Source organism: Callospermophilus lateralis, chromosome 5 (assembly GCF_048772815.1).
Source record: "Callospermophilus lateralis isolate mCalLat2 chromosome 5, mCalLat2.hap1, whole genome shotgun sequence".
In the NCBI taxonomy this organism is placed as follows: Eukaryota; Metazoa; Chordata; class Mammalia; order Rodentia; family Sciuridae; genus Callospermophilus; species Callospermophilus lateralis.
In genome coordinates this window covers 145,767,887-145,787,823 of record NC_135309.1, presented here as the reverse complement: position 1 = coordinate 145,787,823, position 19,937 = coordinate 145,767,887, and the positions used below count along the sequence as shown (strand labels likewise).

Here is a 19,937-nt window from a genome sequence, read left to right as displayed (position 1 = left end):
GCCAAATTCAACGAGGAGGGTGTGAGCTCAGACTGACCCCTGCCAGCAGCAGAGAGGTGTGGACAACACCAACTCATCACACACTGAGGCAGGGGAGGTGTGGACAACACCAACTCATCACACACTGAGGCAGGGGAATGAGGGCCTACCACAAACTAAACAAAGTGGGGAAGAGAACGCTGCATCAAAAATCACAACGTCAAAACCCTAGGCCATTTTGCTTGTAGTGGTCAGAGGCCTCAAGATGGGGGAGTCTTAGCCATCCCCATCTACCCTGTTCTTACTGCATTGCCAGGTAAGTGAAATTCCTCCACAAAATGAACACTGAAATAAGTTAGGGTAAGTGGCGAGAGACTTCTTGACATGAGCATAGAATTTTAACAGGATTTGTTTTTGAACTTATTGCAGTTGGGGTTATGGCAAATTAATTTCTCGAGCTTGACAGATTCTAGGAGCTTCAGGAACATTTCTTTGGATACTGGAGGGTAACCCAACCACACACTTAGCAGGCAAAATAGAAAACATGTTGAAGATAAAGTTGGAATTTTTTTTTTTTTTTTTTTTTTTACTGCTGTTCTTTGAAACTTGGCTAACAGCTGTGAACCCAGACATCACATTTTGATTCTTGCAAAGAATAAATTACTTCCAAAGAAATTTCTAACATATCAAAAGCCTGAAAAATATTTCTGTACATTGGCTCTGTAATTATAAATATAGGAATTGATTCTGAATAAATATTCACGAGCCCAAATACTTTTGAATATGGATAATCATTCAGTATTTCAGGAAAAATAGAAAGCCTATGATTCCAAAAATGGGGAAATGGCACAATAATCCACATTTCTGTAATTGAATACTATACTGCCATGAAAATTATGTTTTATAAGAATACCTTGTAAACACACACACACACACACACACACAATCCCAACTCATGGTAGAATAAGTATAAAAAAACCAAAAAACCAACATAATAAATACACTAGGTACCCCTTTTCTTATGTATCTATCCTCATTAATAAAAATAAAGGGCATAGATACTTTACAGTGTTAGAAGTGATTATCTCTGGGGAGTAGAAAGGACTATTTATTTTTTCCTTTGTTTTATAATTTTTGAATTCTCTATAAAAAACATCTATTCATACTTGTGTGTGTGAGAGAGAGAGAGAAAGAGGAGAGAGGAGAGAGAGAGAGAGAGAGAGAGAGAGAGAGAGAGAGAGAGAGAGAGAGAGAGAGAGAGAATATGCGTGTTTTCTAATTATGATCATTTACCACAGGGAAATGGATATTTTGGGATATTGGTTGGCCAGATGTCAGAGAATCCCTGAATTCTGATTTCCTAAGAAAGAAAAACATGTTTATTTCTGAGGGTTCCAATGTCTGTAAATATTTAGCTCCTTAGAAGTATTAAGTGGATAGATTATACAAATTCTTTCCAAATGTAAGTGTTCTGCATACAAGAATTATGACGTCATAAAATTAAGCCTCTGGTGCTCATCTGTCGCCAGAAGGGATTTGGGAGGCACTATGGGAAGTGTGATGAAGACAGGCTGCATTTGCTTTTGCTCTGGGTGGGTCACTTGGCTTTAGTGGGGCGGGGGTTCTGAATTATTTGGTAATTCAGCTTGAGCTACAGAGATAGACCAAGGAAGGATGAAACATGGGGGGAAGATTTACAGTTGTTTATGCAGAAAGCAAAAGCAGAATTTAATTGACTCTTAAAAATAATAGGAGGACTCTACCAGTTGGAGATTTCGGAATTCAATATATTCCCGTATATGTGCACTTCAACCTCTTCTTCAGTTAAACAATTGAAAATGCTACATGGCAAGAAAAATGACCCTGGCTTTAGTCTCTCTACCCAGGAATCTTGGAGATCATGGCATTGATTACCCATCAGTAATTTCTTGGGGCAACAGAATATTCCGTCTAGAAAATAAACAGGGGATGTGAAACATCTTATTGAAGGAATGGAGAATGGGAAATTTTCTACTCAGAATATAGCATGGGGGCTGTGTGGACAAGATACAGCCAAAGTAAAGGACTCATCTATTAGATGAGCAGGCAATGCCAAAACAAACAACCACCAAACCTGGCAGGTCTGGAACTATTTCCATATTTAGGGAGGGATTTGTTTTTTAATGGTCTGATATAAGCATTATGAAATACGTAAATTTTTTATCCAAAAGGTAAAAATGTAAAAAGTTAACATTTTTGAGTGAAGAATCCCAAACTTATTAATGTCAGAGGATTTTTTTTTTTTTAATTTTGCTGTTTTTGCTCTCTGGGGATCAGACAGAACAAGTCTAGTGCCTCATTGGAAAGATGGGAAAGGACAGAGGTCTAGGTCAGACCAAAGGAGCCAGTTCAGCATGCTGGAGGTGCCGAAGACTGTAAAGAAAAGGGTTTCTCAACAGAGACAGAAAGAGACATTTTGAATGTGGGTGTAGTAACAAAGCCAGTCATGCCAGCTGGATGAAAAACCAGTGTTTTGAATGAATGATTATGTATAGCATCAAAAACACTATGAGACTCCCATGATTCTCTAAGCAGGGGAAAGGTGACGCTGTCCAGCACTGTGTCACACTTGGCTAAGTCTCGGAGACAGGCCTCAAGGACTTCTCCCAAGTGCGTCCCTGGAATGGTGCCTGCACACCTTCCTGGCCGTGTGTCACTCAGGCAATCAGCTCAGTCTCACATCTCAGAAGGCAGAAAATGAGGCCAGTTCTGGGAACAAAGGTGGGCAAAGCATCAAAGGAATAAATAAAACAGAAATTTATGCACTTTGAACCTGAGGGCCTCAAAATACTCTTGCCAAGTTGCTTTTACAAAACTTGTGCCGTGTGGGAGGTACGAGTTCAGAATTTACTAAATTCAAATATCACGACCCCATGCCACACAGGTTGCAGAAAACGGACCATTTTCCCCAAATGTCACTTATTTAAAGATTCACCGGGACTAGTGCATTACTGATGAATGCCTTGATCTTGAGCTTCTTTGAAATTACCCAAGAAGCCATAGTTTTTAAATATGTCTGAGCCGTGTTGATGAAATCAGCATGAGCTGCAGAGATGGACCAAGGAAGCATGAAACATGGGGGGAGATTTCCAGTTGTTTATGCAGAAAGCAAAAGCAGAGACTGATTGAATGTCTTGGGAGCAAATACAGATCTGCTGTAGTTGTTATTTCCGAACAGGCTCCTTATGGCCTCCTGGGAGGAGGTTGCCCAGGAAACAGGAACACAGTTGGAAAGGGCTCAGAAATGGAATAGCATAATTGGAGACAAGATGGTGAGGACCAGGGGTGAACAAGAATGGGGGAGGCGGGTAGCTCCTGTGTTTCAAAAGCTCCTAGGGTTCATTCCAAGTCAGGAACAAGCAGGAAAGGCTGTGAGAGAGACTTGAGGTGCCATCCTTTGCCCCTTCCCCATCTGCACACCCACATTTGGTCTCTGTTTTGTAGCAGCTGTTCTGTGTCCTTGGATTTTAAAAGAGCTCCTGAGAGCAGCACTCAAGGGGAGCTGTTTCCTGGATGAGGCACTAGCATAAATTGAATGAGCGACTCAGGGACTCAGCACCTCAGTGCTAGCTGGCCTGGCTGCCACCCACGGAGGTGTTTGTCTGTTGCTATGGCAACAGCTCTACCACAGCTTCCTTTCCCCCATCTTTTCAGCTCAAACCAGTTGCCTGGATCTCACTATTGCCTCTGCCTGCCCGGGATGCGATCCCTCCTCCTCTGTGCCCTGCAGACTGGACTCCATTTCTTTCACTCTTCCTCTCTCCCCTCCTTCATTGTCAGACCAGTTCACAGACATTGATAGAACACTGACTCTATGAAGCTACTTTGGAGGACACAAAATGGGTTATAAGTTGTCCAGACTCCAGGTGGGAATAATTGAACAGCAGGACTCAATGGATAAACAGAGACCTGCCTGAATTACTAGGTCTCTTTGCTTCCCTCTTTTGCTGTCCAGTCTAGACTACCTAAATATCCCAGAATAGAAACAAGCATCCCATCAGGACGGCCTCAGCTCTGTCCCCCAAAGAACAGAAGAACCAAAAGCCACAAAGTGCAAATGGGCACCTCAGAATGCGTTATTTAGTGCCAGCCCTGAGGTTTTGCCACCTAACAAAGCAAGGCAGTGTCCATCCCTAAGAAATCGGAAGAGGCATCTGTGTGGTATCTTGATATTAAGCTTCGTCTGGCGGGGGTGATACAAACTGCCTGCAGACTTCAGGTGGCCTGGCTTCGGCCCAAAATACTGTCAACAGTTACATATGTGTGGGAGCACTAAGGCCTGAACCTGCTTCATATACAGTTTTCATAGAGCACCACAAACAGATTGGGGTTGAAGTCGTCTTCTTTTTCGCTTCTCAGGGTCAGCACTACATGCAAAATAAACACTGTCCTTTCCAGAGCAAACTTCAATTTTAACAAGAAACTTTGAATGGATTTTGATTCTACCACAAAAGTATTTGATAGAATTGGGGTCTCCAGTTCTTCATGCAACTAAGAACATTGTTGTTGAAGACCCACTATGTGTCAAGCATTATGTTAGGAACTGGGGGAAATATGGAAAACAGCCAGAACCGAGTACCTGTTGAATGGTTTAGGATCTTCTGCAACCCCCTCCAGAGCCCAGAGTTAGCCCATTTCTGAAATGTGATTACCTTTTCTGCAGCCATCATGGGAGTTTCAACCAGTGGGAAGATATGGGTCCCCACAGCCACACTGAGGGCCCTGTAGACCCCTTCCACAGTGTCTGGGTGGCACGCAAAATAGAGCAGCATCTGAGTGTAGTCGAGCTGGGGTGGGTTCTCCTCAGAGTCAGCAAACAGCCTAAAGAAAAACTGTCACACAAAAAGAATTTCAATCAAAGGCAAAATGGGTACACTCTGGGAGTGAGCAGGTCGTCAGGGCAGCGAAGAATCCCTGCAGGAGCATTGGAGTGAAGTTTCTGAGGACTGAATTAGTAATGAGTGGTATTAACTGAATAGTATTCTCAGTAGAAAAAGTTGAAAATCAGGATTCTGAATTCTAATGTCGAAGACAATTGTGTGCTAATTAATTTGTATTAACATACTCAGGATAATGCAATAATTATATATATAATGTATATATATATGTAATATATATTTTATATAAAATATGTATTATATGTATATTTGTGTGTGTATATATATATATATATATATATATATAGAGAGAGAGAGAGAGAGAGAGAGAGAGAGAGAGAGAACAGAGGCTGCAAGAAGGACCCACTGTCTGTCCTCTGAATCATCCAAACAAATTGGGTCTTGACCCTAAATATGAGACTTCTGGCCCATCTCTTCCCTGTGTGGAAAAGAGATTGGAAAGAGAATGATGCCATTTAGGCCTTTAAACTGGTTTTTCTGCTCTGAACTTGTCCCTCAACCTACTAGTGAGTTCTTCCAACGTGGATTCACATCCAGGGAGATGGTATGATATGCCCTGAATGCTGATTTGTTAGGTACCTTTCTCTCTGAATGACTAAGCTGACATTCATTCATCCAGTGTCTTGTGCATTTGACAGCATGGGGAGTCAGTGCTTGGAGCCTAATATCTTCTGGGGCCTTCTGAGCTGGGACATACAGACCACACCTAGGCACCTGCACAACCTTATTGGGAAAGCCTACTGGTTTCCATTTCCAACTCTGCTCAACTATGTACTTAGTGAACTGGAGAATCTTTTTAAACTATAGATTCAGATTAAGCAGAGGGTTCTGGAGCTATCTAAGGTTTTGCATGTCTAGAAAGTTGCCAGATAATTCTGATGTTACTGGTCCTGACCCACACTTTGAGAAGTTACTAGATCCAGAGGATATTTCTCTTTTGCTGTTCTCTGTAACCAAGAGCCCTTACAACTATGAGCAAATTTAATTAGACATACATGAAGGTAAGTTTGGAAAAGAATTTCTGAAATTTCATGTAATCAATACAAATATAAATTAAATAATTTTGGTAGAAAAATGCATAAACTCTGTCATTTACAAAACAAAAAAGAATCTTAAAGATCAGTGGAATCTACATGTTCTTTTATTCAGGGGAAAGTTAGAAGCCAGAGAGATGCTTTCCTCCTGTCCATGGAGAAGAAAACGGCCATGTCATGGAATTGGCAAGGTGGCAGGGAATAAATGGTAGTCTGTAGGGGCTGAAGGTCTCAGTCCCACAACTGCATGGATCTGAATCCTGTCAACAATCCATCTGGGAAGCCAATGTTGGATCCAGCCTTATCATTGGCTGTGGGTGATACTGCAACTCCAGACAACACCCTAATTTCAGCTTTGTGGGAACCTGAGCAGAGAGCCCACTTACACCATGTCTGGATTTTTGTATGCAGAACTATAAAATAATAAATGGGTATTATTTTAGGTAGCTAATTGTATGGTAATTTATATGTAGCACAAAACAATAAAACTATGTTTCACACTCAGCAAATACTGACACCTTAATGTGCTAGCTATGGAATCTTCTAGGTGTTTAAAATTAAACCAGAAGCAAGAAGATAAAGTTGCCAGCTCTTGAGGAGTTGACATTCTTGACGGGAAGGCAGGCAGTCATGAATTAGCAATGTAAATGAAGTATTTTTTATAGTGATTATGGAGACCTTGGGAAAAAACAGATCATAGAAAGAGGTACTACGAGTGATGAGCAGAGAGAGGAGATTTGAATGTGTGTGAATCAAGAGCCTGGCTGTAACAAACATTAATCAGTCTAGAGGAATGAGACATGTTATGTGCTGTCACATGGACAGACCTGTGGAGATGAGAATAAGACAACAACTCGTGGATTTTAATATAGCAAAATCAGAGCACCTTTCCTCAGGAAAACACTTAAGGATTTTTTGAATCTTGGACTTTTTTTTTGGTAACTCCTGGCCCCCTTTCTCTAACCTGCTCTCCTGGATAGCAGTAGCAGACGTGCTCGAAAAATACAAATCCAATGGAAAGGAATTACTCACTTCAAGGTCATAATGTTTGATTTTGTTCTGTAATTTTGAACTAATGGCTTCCTAGGTATTGAACAGTTAACATATTATACAGAGTTTGCTCTGACATCTAAATCTACCACTCAATTTTTCTCACATCTTACTGAAATGATCATGTTCAATATATTTTTTATATTTTAAACATCTACACTGAAGTCAGAGTGAGTGACTTTCAGGTTTTAAGGTCCTGCTTTCTCTTGTTGCTTTGGAGATACAGGCTAATAATGATGTCATTATTGAGAACAACATTGAGGGCAGCCAGCTCTGATGGGCTCCACGGCAACATCATATGATGTTAGACAAAACCAAAGAGAAATAGACAAAGAGCATATGCTGTTAAAATGTTAGAATCTTATCCTACAGATTTGGGAATTGAAAGGCAATTTAAAGAAAGACATATTGAGTAACAATGGAGCTTATTTGACAGATTTCTAATCCTGAGAGGCCATGGAAATTGTCCAGAAAACAGCAGGACTCTAAGATGTTGGGCTCGGCCTCCTCCTCTAGAGCTTCTCTATGCTGTCTTCTTAGCATTAAAGTCTGCCTTTGGGGGATACAGCAAAGAAACTGGGGAGAAAGGGTGGAATCCAAAACAAATTCCCCAAGTGGAAGAACCTGAAGAAAATCAATGATCAGTGCTATAATGCTGATTTAAAAAAAAAATCTCAATAATTACCTCTATCAAATGTTCCAGTCGATTAAATGGCAGGGGTTCAAGAGGATTTTCTGGAATTTTTATGTCTTCATCTCCGGTAAACCATAGACCAGCCTACACAAAAAGTACAAGTGACCATCATTAAGGTATTATGCAGAGGTATAATGGCTCTTAAAGGCTGATCTCAAACCAGTCTTGTTCCAGTCTCTAGAGTCACAGTGGTCTCCAAAGCACGGTGCAGAAACCATGGCGGGGTGTGAGAGAAAGTCCTGAAACTTGCCTTTACGTTTCTTTCTGTCTCATTCTTTGTTGCTTTCATTGTTACTTATTTGATGTTGTGTGTAACATTAACACACATTTAGTCTACAAGTGCAAGTCCACAGAGGAGGGGTGCTCTTGCTGTTGGAGCACACAATAAAACTAGGGGTCATTACTGGAAAGGTTAAACTTTCACCGGCTGGATTTGGGGGTGTCTGTGTTCCTATAACAGCAGCTCACGTGCCACATGCTGCTCACCTCCTGTCAGTCTGCAGAGCCTTGCGTGCTGCTATATGTGCTGTTGACATTAGAAAACCTTTTGGAATGACTTGACAGCTGACTTAGATCTCAGTGTCCTCTTTCAACGGTATCTGACAAGAGCCACCTACTCCCTTGGTTCCGATTTGGCAAGCCCTCTGCCATCTTTCCCTTCTCTCCATCCCCAGTGTTACTCTGATAGACTCCATTACCTCTGCCAGGGGTCACTCAGTAACTCAAGCTGGTTTGTTCCCAGTCTCTTTCTTACTTATTTCAGCATTTATTTTGCAACATAATGATTTTCTCAAAACAGGCATGCTGCCCTGTCACTCTCTGCTCAGAACCATTTTCTACCCTCATTCTTTTGGTCACATTGTCCTTCTTACCTTACATCACTTCTATCTGTCCTCCTCTCCTCCCAGGAAAGGCTACACATCTTTCCAGACCTGGCTCAGATCATACTTTCTCAGAGAGGTTCTCCTTGAGCTCTCTGAACAATCTGACTTGCTTATGCCCCACCACTGGCACTTGGTTCATTCCTTTAGGGGATGACATTCATGTCTGCTATTGAACAAGCATAAAATGGTTGCATTCGAAGAAAATATCTTGCCAATTTAATTTTTATATCTGGTAAACATTTCACATATATAACTATCTTGTTCTTAGTTCTTGCTCTCTTACTGTCTTCCAGAGTGACAACCAACCTATCCTCAACACTGACTATGGCCATGAGCTATTGGATGGCTTAATCTGACTCACACCTATATTTGGTGCCTTCCTTCCTTTCTTCCTTTTTTTCTTCTCCCTCCCTCCCTCCCTCCCTCCGTTCCTTCCCCTCCCCCTTCCTTCCTTCCTAGAATCAATTGTGTTTTAATGATATGAGGGCATTGGATCATCTGTAGAGGTGAGAACTGGATTTTCTTTTCTTTTTGGAACAAAGAGATGCTGGCTCTGTGGGAGACTGAGGGAGCAGAGCCAGAAAAAGCTTAAGGTCCAGCATGGGCTCAAGCTTTAAATGTAAGATGCTTCTGCACCAACCAGGAGGAGATCCCTGCCCAGTGACTGCTCTGTGGAAGAATGGACCACTCTATGGTAGAGAATGGAGCCATGAAGAACAAAGGTGAGACTTACACTTCTGAATATGATGGAGTACTAAAGGGCAGAGTCACCTTCCTGCCTTAAATAAGAAAAATGGACAACATATTTGAAATAGTATATTTTAGACCTTCAGCAATGGAAAACACAAGAGTCATTCCTGAAAGAAGAAAGGTAAATGAGGATGCCACTATTGTTCCAGCCTATACTGCCAGGAGGAGCATCTGAGGCCTGGTGTCCTTCCTGAATTCAACAGGTTTTGGGTTGAGGAAGGCCAAAGAAGGGCAGAGTACTGGGGTTGCACACAGAGTGAGAGAGCTCTGCAGATGTACAAAAGAGTTTTCTCAAGGAAGACTGAGGGCTGGTCTGCATGTGTCGGAGGAGAATATCAGAGGTTGGAGAAAGAACCACTGCAAAGTAGTAAGCTCAGTAACTCCCAGGACACACAGATCTGGAATTAGTTCACGTTACCACCAGCCAAAGTACAAAGTCCTTCTAATATACAGGACATTGAGCCCCAAGGGGGCATTGCCTACAGTAAAGGCTATTCTGGACTCACCTCCACAATCCTTGCTGTGACCTTGAAAGGATGAAACTGATTCCAAGTAATAATACTTCATTTACTACAGTAATAATGTACAACAAAGTTGGATACTCAAAAATATAAGATGCACAGCACCTTGCATCTAATATGAAATTACTAGGCATACAAAAAGACAGAAAGTATTACCCCCAGCCAGGAAAAACACCAACACAGAAATGAGAACAGATGACAGAATGAACAGACTAGGATGTTAAAACAGCAATTCTATATATAGAACAATTATTTAGAAAAGCTATTCTATTTCAGAAGGTAAAGAAAAATACAGATATAATTGAAATATTCAAAAAATATGCAACTTGAACTTCTAAATACAATATATGAGATGAAAAATATGCTAGTCTTTATTAATAGAAAACTTGACTCTTCAGTGAACTTGAAGACACAGCAATAGAAAATGAATACAGAATAAATCATCAAGAGAAAAAAGACTTAAAAAAATCAATCAAGCATCAGTGACCTGTGGGACAATACCAGATAGTCTAATGAACAAATATGTGAATGGCTTTGAGAATTGGGGATAGAGTGGAAAAATATTTGGAAAAGCAGTCCTAAAAATAATTTCCAAATTTGACAAAAATTATAAACCCACAGATTCAAGAAGCTCTATGAGCCCCTAGAAGAAGGGACATAAAGAAAACCATAGGAAGGAACACAATAATCAAATTTCCAGCAATAAAGAGGAAAAATTAAAAGAAGTTACAGGGGCAAAAAGAAGCAGAGGTAAAATACCTGCTCTTCATTACTCAACCAACGATCAGTTCCATATTTATTGCTTCAATGCACAGAATTTTCCCATGGTTCTTAAATCCAGGATTCATTTATTTTAGTCTTCTACAGCATATGATAGTTTGCAAATTAGAAAATCATTTCAAAGTACTTTAAATACAAAGAGCCATTATCAGAAAGGAAAAAAAAATCTTGTTTTCTAAAAAAAAAAACTTTCATAAAAATTATAGCAACCTGAAATGTTAAATGTGAACTTATATCATAAGAGGTTTAAATTTACAATCAAGGTTCAATTAACTGCATCCTACCTCACTGAATTATTAGGTGGTTTCTCTCTAAAATATGGAAATATTCTTTGTACTTCTTGTTAAAACCTGGCCAAAGAATTTTAGTTTTTTTCCTCCCTTCACTTTTCCTTAATGAAGTAGTGCTGTTTGGATCCTACAACATCTGACTAGTTAAACCTTTATAAACATGTGTTCTCACCCTTAGAAGATGATCTGTATTTCAAAATCAGAGAATTCCACAACATAGCTGCAGAGTGCAAGCATGTGAGCCCACAGCAGGCCAGGAGCAAAGGGCAAACCGGCCTCTCTGCTCATCACTCAGCCCAGAGGCAAGGCCTGAATGGCCACAAAGGCTGGGCTCTTTCCATTTTGCAAGTGGAGAAATCAGCCGCTCCTATGTTGGCTGTTCTGAACTTTCAATTTGTTAAAAGGAGAGAGAGAGAGAGAGAGAGAGAGAGAGAGAGAGAGAGAGAGAATAGAAAACACAGTAAACAGACATTTTCTCCCAGATAATTTCACCTCGGTGATGTAGTTATACTTCTTACTATTTCCATGTGGCATTTTCACCAGATTTTATAAAATTTCATCCTAGATGCTGTTTTGATTTTTTCCATGAAACCACATTTTTTATTCTCTCTCTCTGTATGTCTCTCTGTCTCTCCATCTCTGTCTCTCTTTCTCTCTCCCTCTGGCTTGTGAGAATTGGAAAGTCAAACTGAAATGTCAAGTGTGCCTCACCAAATGGCACTGATGTCTGGGAATTTTAAGGAGTAGAAACTAAGAGGGGAAGGGGAGAGGGCAGAGCTCAGAAATCAGCTCTTCTCGAAATACAGGTTGTGTTCAAGTGCATATTTCTGAGTTTCTACTAAAGGCAACATCCAACTTTCTCTAAGAAATTCACACCTTTGGTAGAGGATCTTTCTGGTTTTGGCTCAGCACTTTGGTAAAAATTGCCAACACCCTTTCTTCTTTTCATGTTTATACAAAAGGATGTTCAAATTGATATCCTGTGTTAATTAACACATTGCTGTAAATATTAAAGGTTTTCATGAGTGCCCACTTGAAGACCTTAAAGCATCTATAGAAAGTTTTGCTTTGCTGTTTTCATCTTCAAACAAAATCATCCTAATAAATGTTAAGTCTTGTATAATGACAATGACAAATATATCAGAGTCCTATCAGCCAAACACCTGTCTTGCTCCACCTTGATGAACCTCCACGGCTTTCAAGTGCTATTTCCTCTGGCTTACCTATCTGAGCGCAGAGACCTCAGGGCTATCTTAAAATTTAAAAACAAACAACAACAACAACAAAAAAGCATGCCACCAATTAACTGGAAAGAGAAGAAAAGCAGGAAGGGATGAGATCTTTCAATGGAAACACCTGTGAGATACAGGCACCTTGAAACTATGACCCCATTTCAGAATTAGCACCTGGTGAACATTTCCTTCTTCATCTACCAGTAACATGAAATGATAAGCAATGGGATGAATTCAAGCTGTAGAGGAAAAATTAGTAACTCAGGTCCCTATCAGTTACAGAATTTCACTTTTCTTTTATAAACTTTTCAAAACTAGGTTGCATTTTCATACACCTGGTTTAATGACTTGAACATCTCTCCTGAACATCTCTCTGTCTTCCTAAAGACATTCATTTCCTCAACCCTCTGCAAATCTGGCTTCTCTACTTATACTGCCAACATTGCCTTGGTGGAGGTCACCAGTTGTGTTCAACTTGCCAAGATCAATGGGAAGGCATTGTGCAATGGGAATACATATCACTTTCCTTGGGTGATCTCATTCATTCATAACTTCACCAACCACCTTCATAGGAATGACTTGCAATCCCTTCTGGACCTGCCATATCAGATTGGCTATTTTTGCCTACATATCCCACAGACATTTTATACTCAGTTTGTCAAATATATTCTCACCATGACTTCTTTCTGAATCTTTAGTTCTTTAGCAAGTTCTGATTTTTTAAGATGCTTTCCCTGGAGATGGAAGCCATAATTCCACCTGGGGTTTTGACACTTTTCCTATGCTGCCTAGACGTGGACAGTCAAGGAGTAAAACACTGGCCTGAGACCTGTGATGTGACATCACTGAATAAGACACTTTTCTTAGGCCAAAAGTATTGTAGTATTCCCAGTCCACCAGGTCTGGTAGCAACCTGCATGTACTGCTCGAAAGTGATGGTTCCTGTCTGAGCCTCGTCGACATCCTTGAACCTCTGCAGGGTCTCGAGGAGTTCCTCTTCCAAGGGGATGGGCCAAGGCATTGCTGTTACTAACAGGAATTTCCGCCAGTCCACGAACTCTGAGTTCACTACCAATAAAGATGTTAACTCCTGCAGCTGAAAGAAAACAAGAAATGTCATTGGAATATTTTTATGACTCTGACCTTGAAGCTCTACCAGCTCAGGCTTCCAGAGTTAAGATTCAGATAAAAGAAATAGAATTTTATACTGGTGAAAAGAGCCAGTTCTGACTTCAGTTCCGTTTTGTTCTCTGAACAAATCCACACCAGGCAGTACCTAGAAAGTGTTTCACTTTTTGCTTCCTTGACATCCATGTATTTTGCTGACTCTTCCACAACCACTTTATATGGAACTCCAGTTAACTTTTTACCCATGCACAGAGGCTGGGTAAAGATTGTAGCTGTGCCTGGGCAAGGGCTCTGCAGCCCACATGGTGGCTTAACCAAAACTTTTAACGGTTTTGTTTTCTGAGATATTTTTAGGGAAAAGATTATGATGAAAAGTTAGGACTGCAGAATCATCTACTATGACTAGTTAGGGTCATGACATCTGGTAGTAATAGAAGCTTCTTGATCGAACCTTACTGACAGTATGATCATTAACATTCTTCAAATACTGAGTATGCACATGCTATGTGTCTTGGTTTCAAGCCTATTCATCTGTTCATTCATTCAGTTTCATTCATCGCCTACTAAATGTCAGACACTGTGTAAGTACAGGTTATTTTAGAACTCATGACTCATCAGTTAAATAAGAATAATATGAAAACCTTTGAAGCTGGATCAAAATGGAAGCTTACTTCAGGTTGGGTGAGGTGCATCCATCCACTAGGGAAATTGTTTGTTCCAAGATTCAGGATCACCACATCAAGCAGAATGTCAGTAAATGCCTTATTTCCTATTATACCTACAATAGAATGAAAAATATTTTGTCATTTATATTATGTGATAAGGATTTTTTTATTTTCCTAAAGTAGAAAAAATAATGGGAATTTATTTAATCATTTTCTTTCTTTCTTTCTTTCTTTCTTTCTTTCTTTCTTTCTTTCTTTTTCCTTTTTTTTTTTTTTTTTTTTTGGTACTAGGAATTTAACCCAGGCACTCTTCACTACTGAAATACATCCCCAGCCCGTTTTGTATTTCATTTTGAGACAGGGTCTCACAAAATTGCTTAGGACGTCTCTAAGTTACTGGGGTTGGCCTTGAACTTCAGTTCCTACTGTCTCAGCCTCCCAAGCCTTTGGGATTATAGATATGTGCCACTGAGCCTGGCTATATAATCAATTTTAAAATATTATTCAGCACTGTAATCTTTAGAGAAACAAAAAGTCTGAAAACATCATCATCATCATCATCATCATAATAATAATAATAATAATAATAATTTTTCTGACCTCTTCTATTATTGTTTCCTAAGTGAAAATGTCTCTTTTTTTGCCTAATAATAATTCATTACAATTAAGCAAAGTAGTGAAACTATGTATGTTTTAGTTTATAGTCTTCTTTGATTTTTCTTCTCAGAATAGGTTGAATTTTTAAAAACATTACTCTAAGTTTTTCTATATGCAGTAGGGCACAAGAATAATTTTGGTAAACATGAGATAAAGTTGTTTCAAATGCATGCAGATCACCACTATAATTAAGGTAACACATTTATCCTCATATTTTTCTTCACTCAGAATTTGTTTATTTGCTCTTGTAAATGTAGGGAGATTTGAATTGATACATAACTAGATAGAAAGTTCTAATTTAATAATCTAATTGACTCGACAATGTCAAGTATTTCATAAACTATCACCAAACTTTCAAATGCTTTGCTCTTATACATGGATCTACTTTACCTTATCTAAAAAAAAAATGTCTAATTTTGTGTTTCTCATTTTAAACTGCATGCACATGCATTAAAAAAAAGAAATAGGAAAATAAAATAAAAGTAACTGCTGTAAGAAAAATTCTCCTAATCCATGCAGCAGAGGTACCTTCTAGACCCAGGAGAGGCTCCTAACACATATCCAGGTATCTTTTAGGTTCCACGTCAACAGCCATTCTTTGTTTAGGAATAAAAAAGAGTGAAACATAGAGGTAGATTCCCAAAATTTCTTTTTTACATCTATGTTTTTAGCATTTTTAAAAGTCCACATGAAGTTTATTATTTCCTTTAACCTTTGGGGGAAATGCAATAATCCCTTTAAAATGTCAGTGGTTCAAGTCAAATATACAATTTCAAGATTGCAAGGTAATATTCTGGGGAGCAAAAGTGGACCTTTTTATTTCTTTGATATAACCGGCCATCCAGAGGTTGTTCAAAAATAGATTCTGTATTCTTTGTGATCACACAGGAGTATTCAATTTCATAGAGTTGAGGACTTATTCCTAGGTAGTAGGATTTTCAGTGAAGCTTTATATGATACCACATTAGTTTTTATGTGAGTTAGAAATAAATTGGTTATATTCCTCAAGAAGAAACTGTAAATAACAACTATTGAAATCATTAAGAAAGCCAAAGTACTTAAAAATTCTGGTAAGTGTACAATGTATTTCCATTGTCTCTAAAGGCTACGGGGAAACAGTGCTGTTGGACAATGCTTTCATATGACATAGGAATTATTTATTTGGGGATCTTGGTGTGAAATGTGAAAATTATTTTAATATTTGACCTCATAATATTTACCCAATTAGGTAAGGCGTGTAGTGATATGATTTTCATACCTAATACAACAACAGATGAATTTCCAAATTTTGTTCATAGATTTAAAAAGAACATTTCTTTCAATTTGCCTTTATGTTAGTTACCTAATGTTATTCTCATTTAGAATTATCCAGGAAAAATAGTTAACTCTGTACAGGCCTAAGTAAAGAATACTATAATCAGTCTGGTTATCCTTAGAGAGAACTTTCAGGAAAATGATGTCAAAAGAACAGCATTGCTTAGAAGCATGCACCCCCATCCAAAGAATTCAAAAGAACATGTGAACCCAGAAGTAAAGTTGGAAAGTTCCAGGAAAACCAGTTTTCAAATTTTTGCTTGTATGTTTGGATGATGCCAAAGGTCTTTTGTGTTTAAGGTGAAGACTAAGTTACTTTCTTACTTTTAAATTTTTACCATTTGATTTTTATATTTATTTAATATGATCAATAACAGAAGTCAACATTGTCACTCGACTCATCACTTTCATCTTGGCTTTCTGAGTGTGATGAGCAATCTGAATTAGGCCCCATGTCACTGGCTGAAGATGGTGTTCTTGTATTCCATAAATGGATAGCTTTCCTAGGGTCAAAATTGTTGATGTCTGGAGAATTCAACTGAATGATCAGGATATCTGTCATACTTTCAGCATCGATTTCAGCATGCATATGTAACTTGGTACGTCTCATTTGATGAAAGCCACGTTCTGCTTCAGCTGAGCTTGCAGGCAGGGCCAGCACCAAGTCAACTAGCATCAGAATATTCGGGTACTTGTGGGAGTAAATGGAATTCACAAAATCCCAGGTCAATTTTCGAATATTCTGAAATCTAGAAGGGAGGACAAAAACCATAGACGATTGAGACACCTGGGTTTTGCTGAAATATTATACAGATGAACTTGTTGAGTCAGTGTGCTTTCTTGCTCACCTGGCATAAATCTCTAATTTTAACATGCTCCATTCAGTGTCCATCTCATCAATTTTCACATTGGCAGCTTCTAATACTGGTTCATAATGTGCAGTTAGGATGGATACCTCTTTTTCTCCAAATTCTGCAATCAATCAATATATATATATATATATATATATATATATATATATATATATATAGTCACACATCCAAAACTCACACAATCAAAGAATAACAGGTTGGGTCAGTGTGCACAGGTTACCTTGATTTAGTTTTGTGGGCCACAATTTAAAGCTTCCAATCATGGTTGCCCTCACCACATCTAGACTGGCATCTCTGAAACAACTCCGCAGCGTCTTGATAAAATGTGTCAAAACCACGTTTCTCACAGAAGAAATGTTTTCTTTTCCTCTGAGGCAGTTACTGTGAAAGTGTGTGACTGAATCTACCCTGCGTTCTTTGGGACCTGGTCTGTGGAGGAAAAAAATCACCCCAAAAAAGAATTACATGAAAAGGCACTGTGCAATGATTTCCCAAGTCCAATAACCTGGTTTGACAGACAGAACTCCTCACCTGGTTTGATATATTCGGAGCATTTCCAGAGTTGACTCCAAGGTGGCAAATATGTCAGCAATTGAGGAATTTCTATTCTGAATGACACGGGACAGAATGCTAAGGACACTAATGACATCCATCAAAAAATGGGAAAATTTAAGCATGTCAGCTTGGAGGAGGAGATCTAGAAGCTCTTTGGCTTTCTGTTGACTGGTGATACTTCTGCCTTCACCTGCCTGTGACACAGTTGGGAAAAGAGAATAGTTATCGTTCTCAAAATCATTACTCCAAGGAGCTAAATGAAAGTATTTTCTGTTATTCTGAAAAAAAGTAATATAATATGGCATTTCAAAATACTTACTGAATGCAGTTGCTGAATAATTGCAGGATATCCCTTGAGAAAATTCTGGAGGGCTGCCTGTAATCCGTGAAACCACCTCCTGCCCCTTATTTGAGAAGGCATCACAGGTCGAAGGTGCAGGCCTTTGAAAGCAGTTATCAGAGAGCTCTTGTGGAGAGAAGAATTGTGATAGAAGTGATAGATGTTATGAAGGAGTTTTTCCAAATCATTGTACAGAGGAATGCTCTGGAACACTGCCTTATAGGATAGTTCAAGGTGATGTGCAAAGCAGTATACAGTCTGCACACATGGTTGGATTTCTCTCAAAAGCAGGGCCACCCCATTCTCTCCTTCTGTTCCAGGCGTATCTTCACTTCCAAAACCAACCAGTTTCTTTGCCCAGTCTTGGCTCGACAGCCTTACCTGAAGATTTGTCTCTAGTGTTTTCTCAATAGCATTTTTTATTGACAGAGGATCTTCCCTCTCTACAGTCTGAACCCCCACAATTTGACAGTGCACTTTCCCCCCGTATGCAAACTGTACATACACAAGCTCAGCTTCCTTGATGAGACTGTCTATGACTCCATCACTGATGATGGAGAAAAATTTACTTTTCTCTAGTTTTTCTCGTAGATTTCTCCTTTCTACCTCAGCAATAAAATATGTAAATGTTCTCGCTGATTTGTTAGTTCTGAAGACTGGGCCAATATCAACACCCTTCATGTCATCCAACTTGCACATCCAAATAAAATCTTTGAGTGGACGCCCAGTCTTGGCAATGGCGTGGCATGATCTGAACAAGTTCTCCACTCTTCCGAGGGTTACTTTGCTCATGGTCCTCACCATTAGTTCCGTGGCAGCTCTGTTCACTGGAGAACCACTTGTTGCTTCCATTAGTGAAGCCTTGGCATGGGCCTCGCTGAGATGATGAGCATTGAGAAACTCATTCCTAAAGTTGTCAGTGCCATAGAAAAAACTCGCTTGGCTTCCTCCTGACTTTACCCCGTGCTTACGACACAGGGCACAGTACATAAGATTTAATAACTCATCATATAGAAGCCAAGGATATTTTTTAAGCCAAATTTTCAAAAATTGATAATTTCTCCTTGGAAGGTAGTAGTCAAGTTTCCGTGGCCTTTTCTGCCTTTTGGTGACTCCACTCACATCATCCAGAGGATTCCTGCCTTTAAAACAACTCCACGTTGTTATTTATTTATTTTTTTTTTTAAAGAGAGAGAGAGAGAACTTTTTAAAAATATTTATTTATTTTTTTAGTTCTCGGCAGACACAACGTCTTTGTTTGCATGTTGTGCAGAGGATCGAACCCGGGCCGCACACATGCCAAGTGAGTGTGCTACCGCTTGAGCCACATCCCCAGACCCCCACGTTGTTATTTTAAAGAATGGCAAAGTCAGCCCTCAGTTGTCTTTACTTTCTGCCCACCCCCAGTGCTTGCTTATTATTTCTGGAAAAATTGCATTGGTTGCTTATTACTTATCAGGTACCCTTGTAAGTGCTTTAACTGGTTTTATATCTTTTAATCTTTACAAGCTATTATCCCTATTTTATAGTTAAAGGAATGGACTAATTATTATTGTCATCATCTTTGGATAAAACATTTGGGCCCCAAAAGCTAAATTTGGTTCAACACTGCAGTGCCCATAAGTGGTGTGGCTGGGATTCACCAGGAGGCAGAATTACTCCACAGCCCTTCTGTTTGTGCACTTTATTGTTAGGGTTTCTTGTACAAAGAAAGGTGCTATGGTTTTCTTCTTCTAGAATTCACTTCTCCATGCAGAAAGGAGACACTTTGTTACTGCAATTTCTTTCCCATGATGATGATGATAATAATAATAATAATAATAATAATAATAATAATAATGCTGCTGCAAGTGTGTCTGCAAGATCTGCCTGGGACATCTCTTTGCTGTTTCACTCTTTCTGGGAATGGTACAGCAACCTTGTTAATTTACAAAAAGAGTGTCAGGCTTTGGGACCCCTGCCAGGCGGTTTGGTAAAAAAGCTAAGCCTACCTAATGCTGTATCTTTTTTCTTTTCTCTGAAAGTCTCATTTTGACTCATATTCGATTATGTATCAGATTAGTTTATCTGGCTAGAAGGATGAAAAATATAAACATTATACTGAACAACATCCTCAAATAGCAGTTTCTCCCTGAAGGAAGAGAGCTTAGACTGCACATACTGATCATTAGATTACAGATTATCCTTGACTAACGACAGGGTTACATTATGTTAACCCATTATAAACCGAAAATACCACAAGTGGAACATGTATT

The 19,937-nt window shown here is 39.2% G+C and overlaps 1 protein-coding gene across 1 annotated transcript in view; it reads right to left on the bottom strand.

Annotated features, from left to right (window-relative positions):
- Positions 1 to 19,937, bottom strand: part of Spef2 (sperm flagellar 2) — a 168,652-nt gene that overhangs the window by 4,164 nt on the left and 144,551 nt on the right. Inside the window, exons 33-36 of the mRNA XM_076856190.1 lie at positions 13,951 to 14,057; positions 13,065 to 13,247; positions 7,686 to 7,778; positions 4,671 to 4,850 (exon numbers count right to left, since the gene is read on the bottom strand). Of these exons, the coding sequence (XP_076712305.1) occupies positions 4,671 to 4,850; positions 7,686 to 7,778; positions 13,065 to 13,247; positions 13,951 to 14,057 (563 nt within the window). The remainder of the gene's footprint in view (positions 1 to 4,670; positions 4,851 to 7,685; positions 7,779 to 13,064; positions 13,248 to 13,950; positions 14,058 to 19,937) is intronic.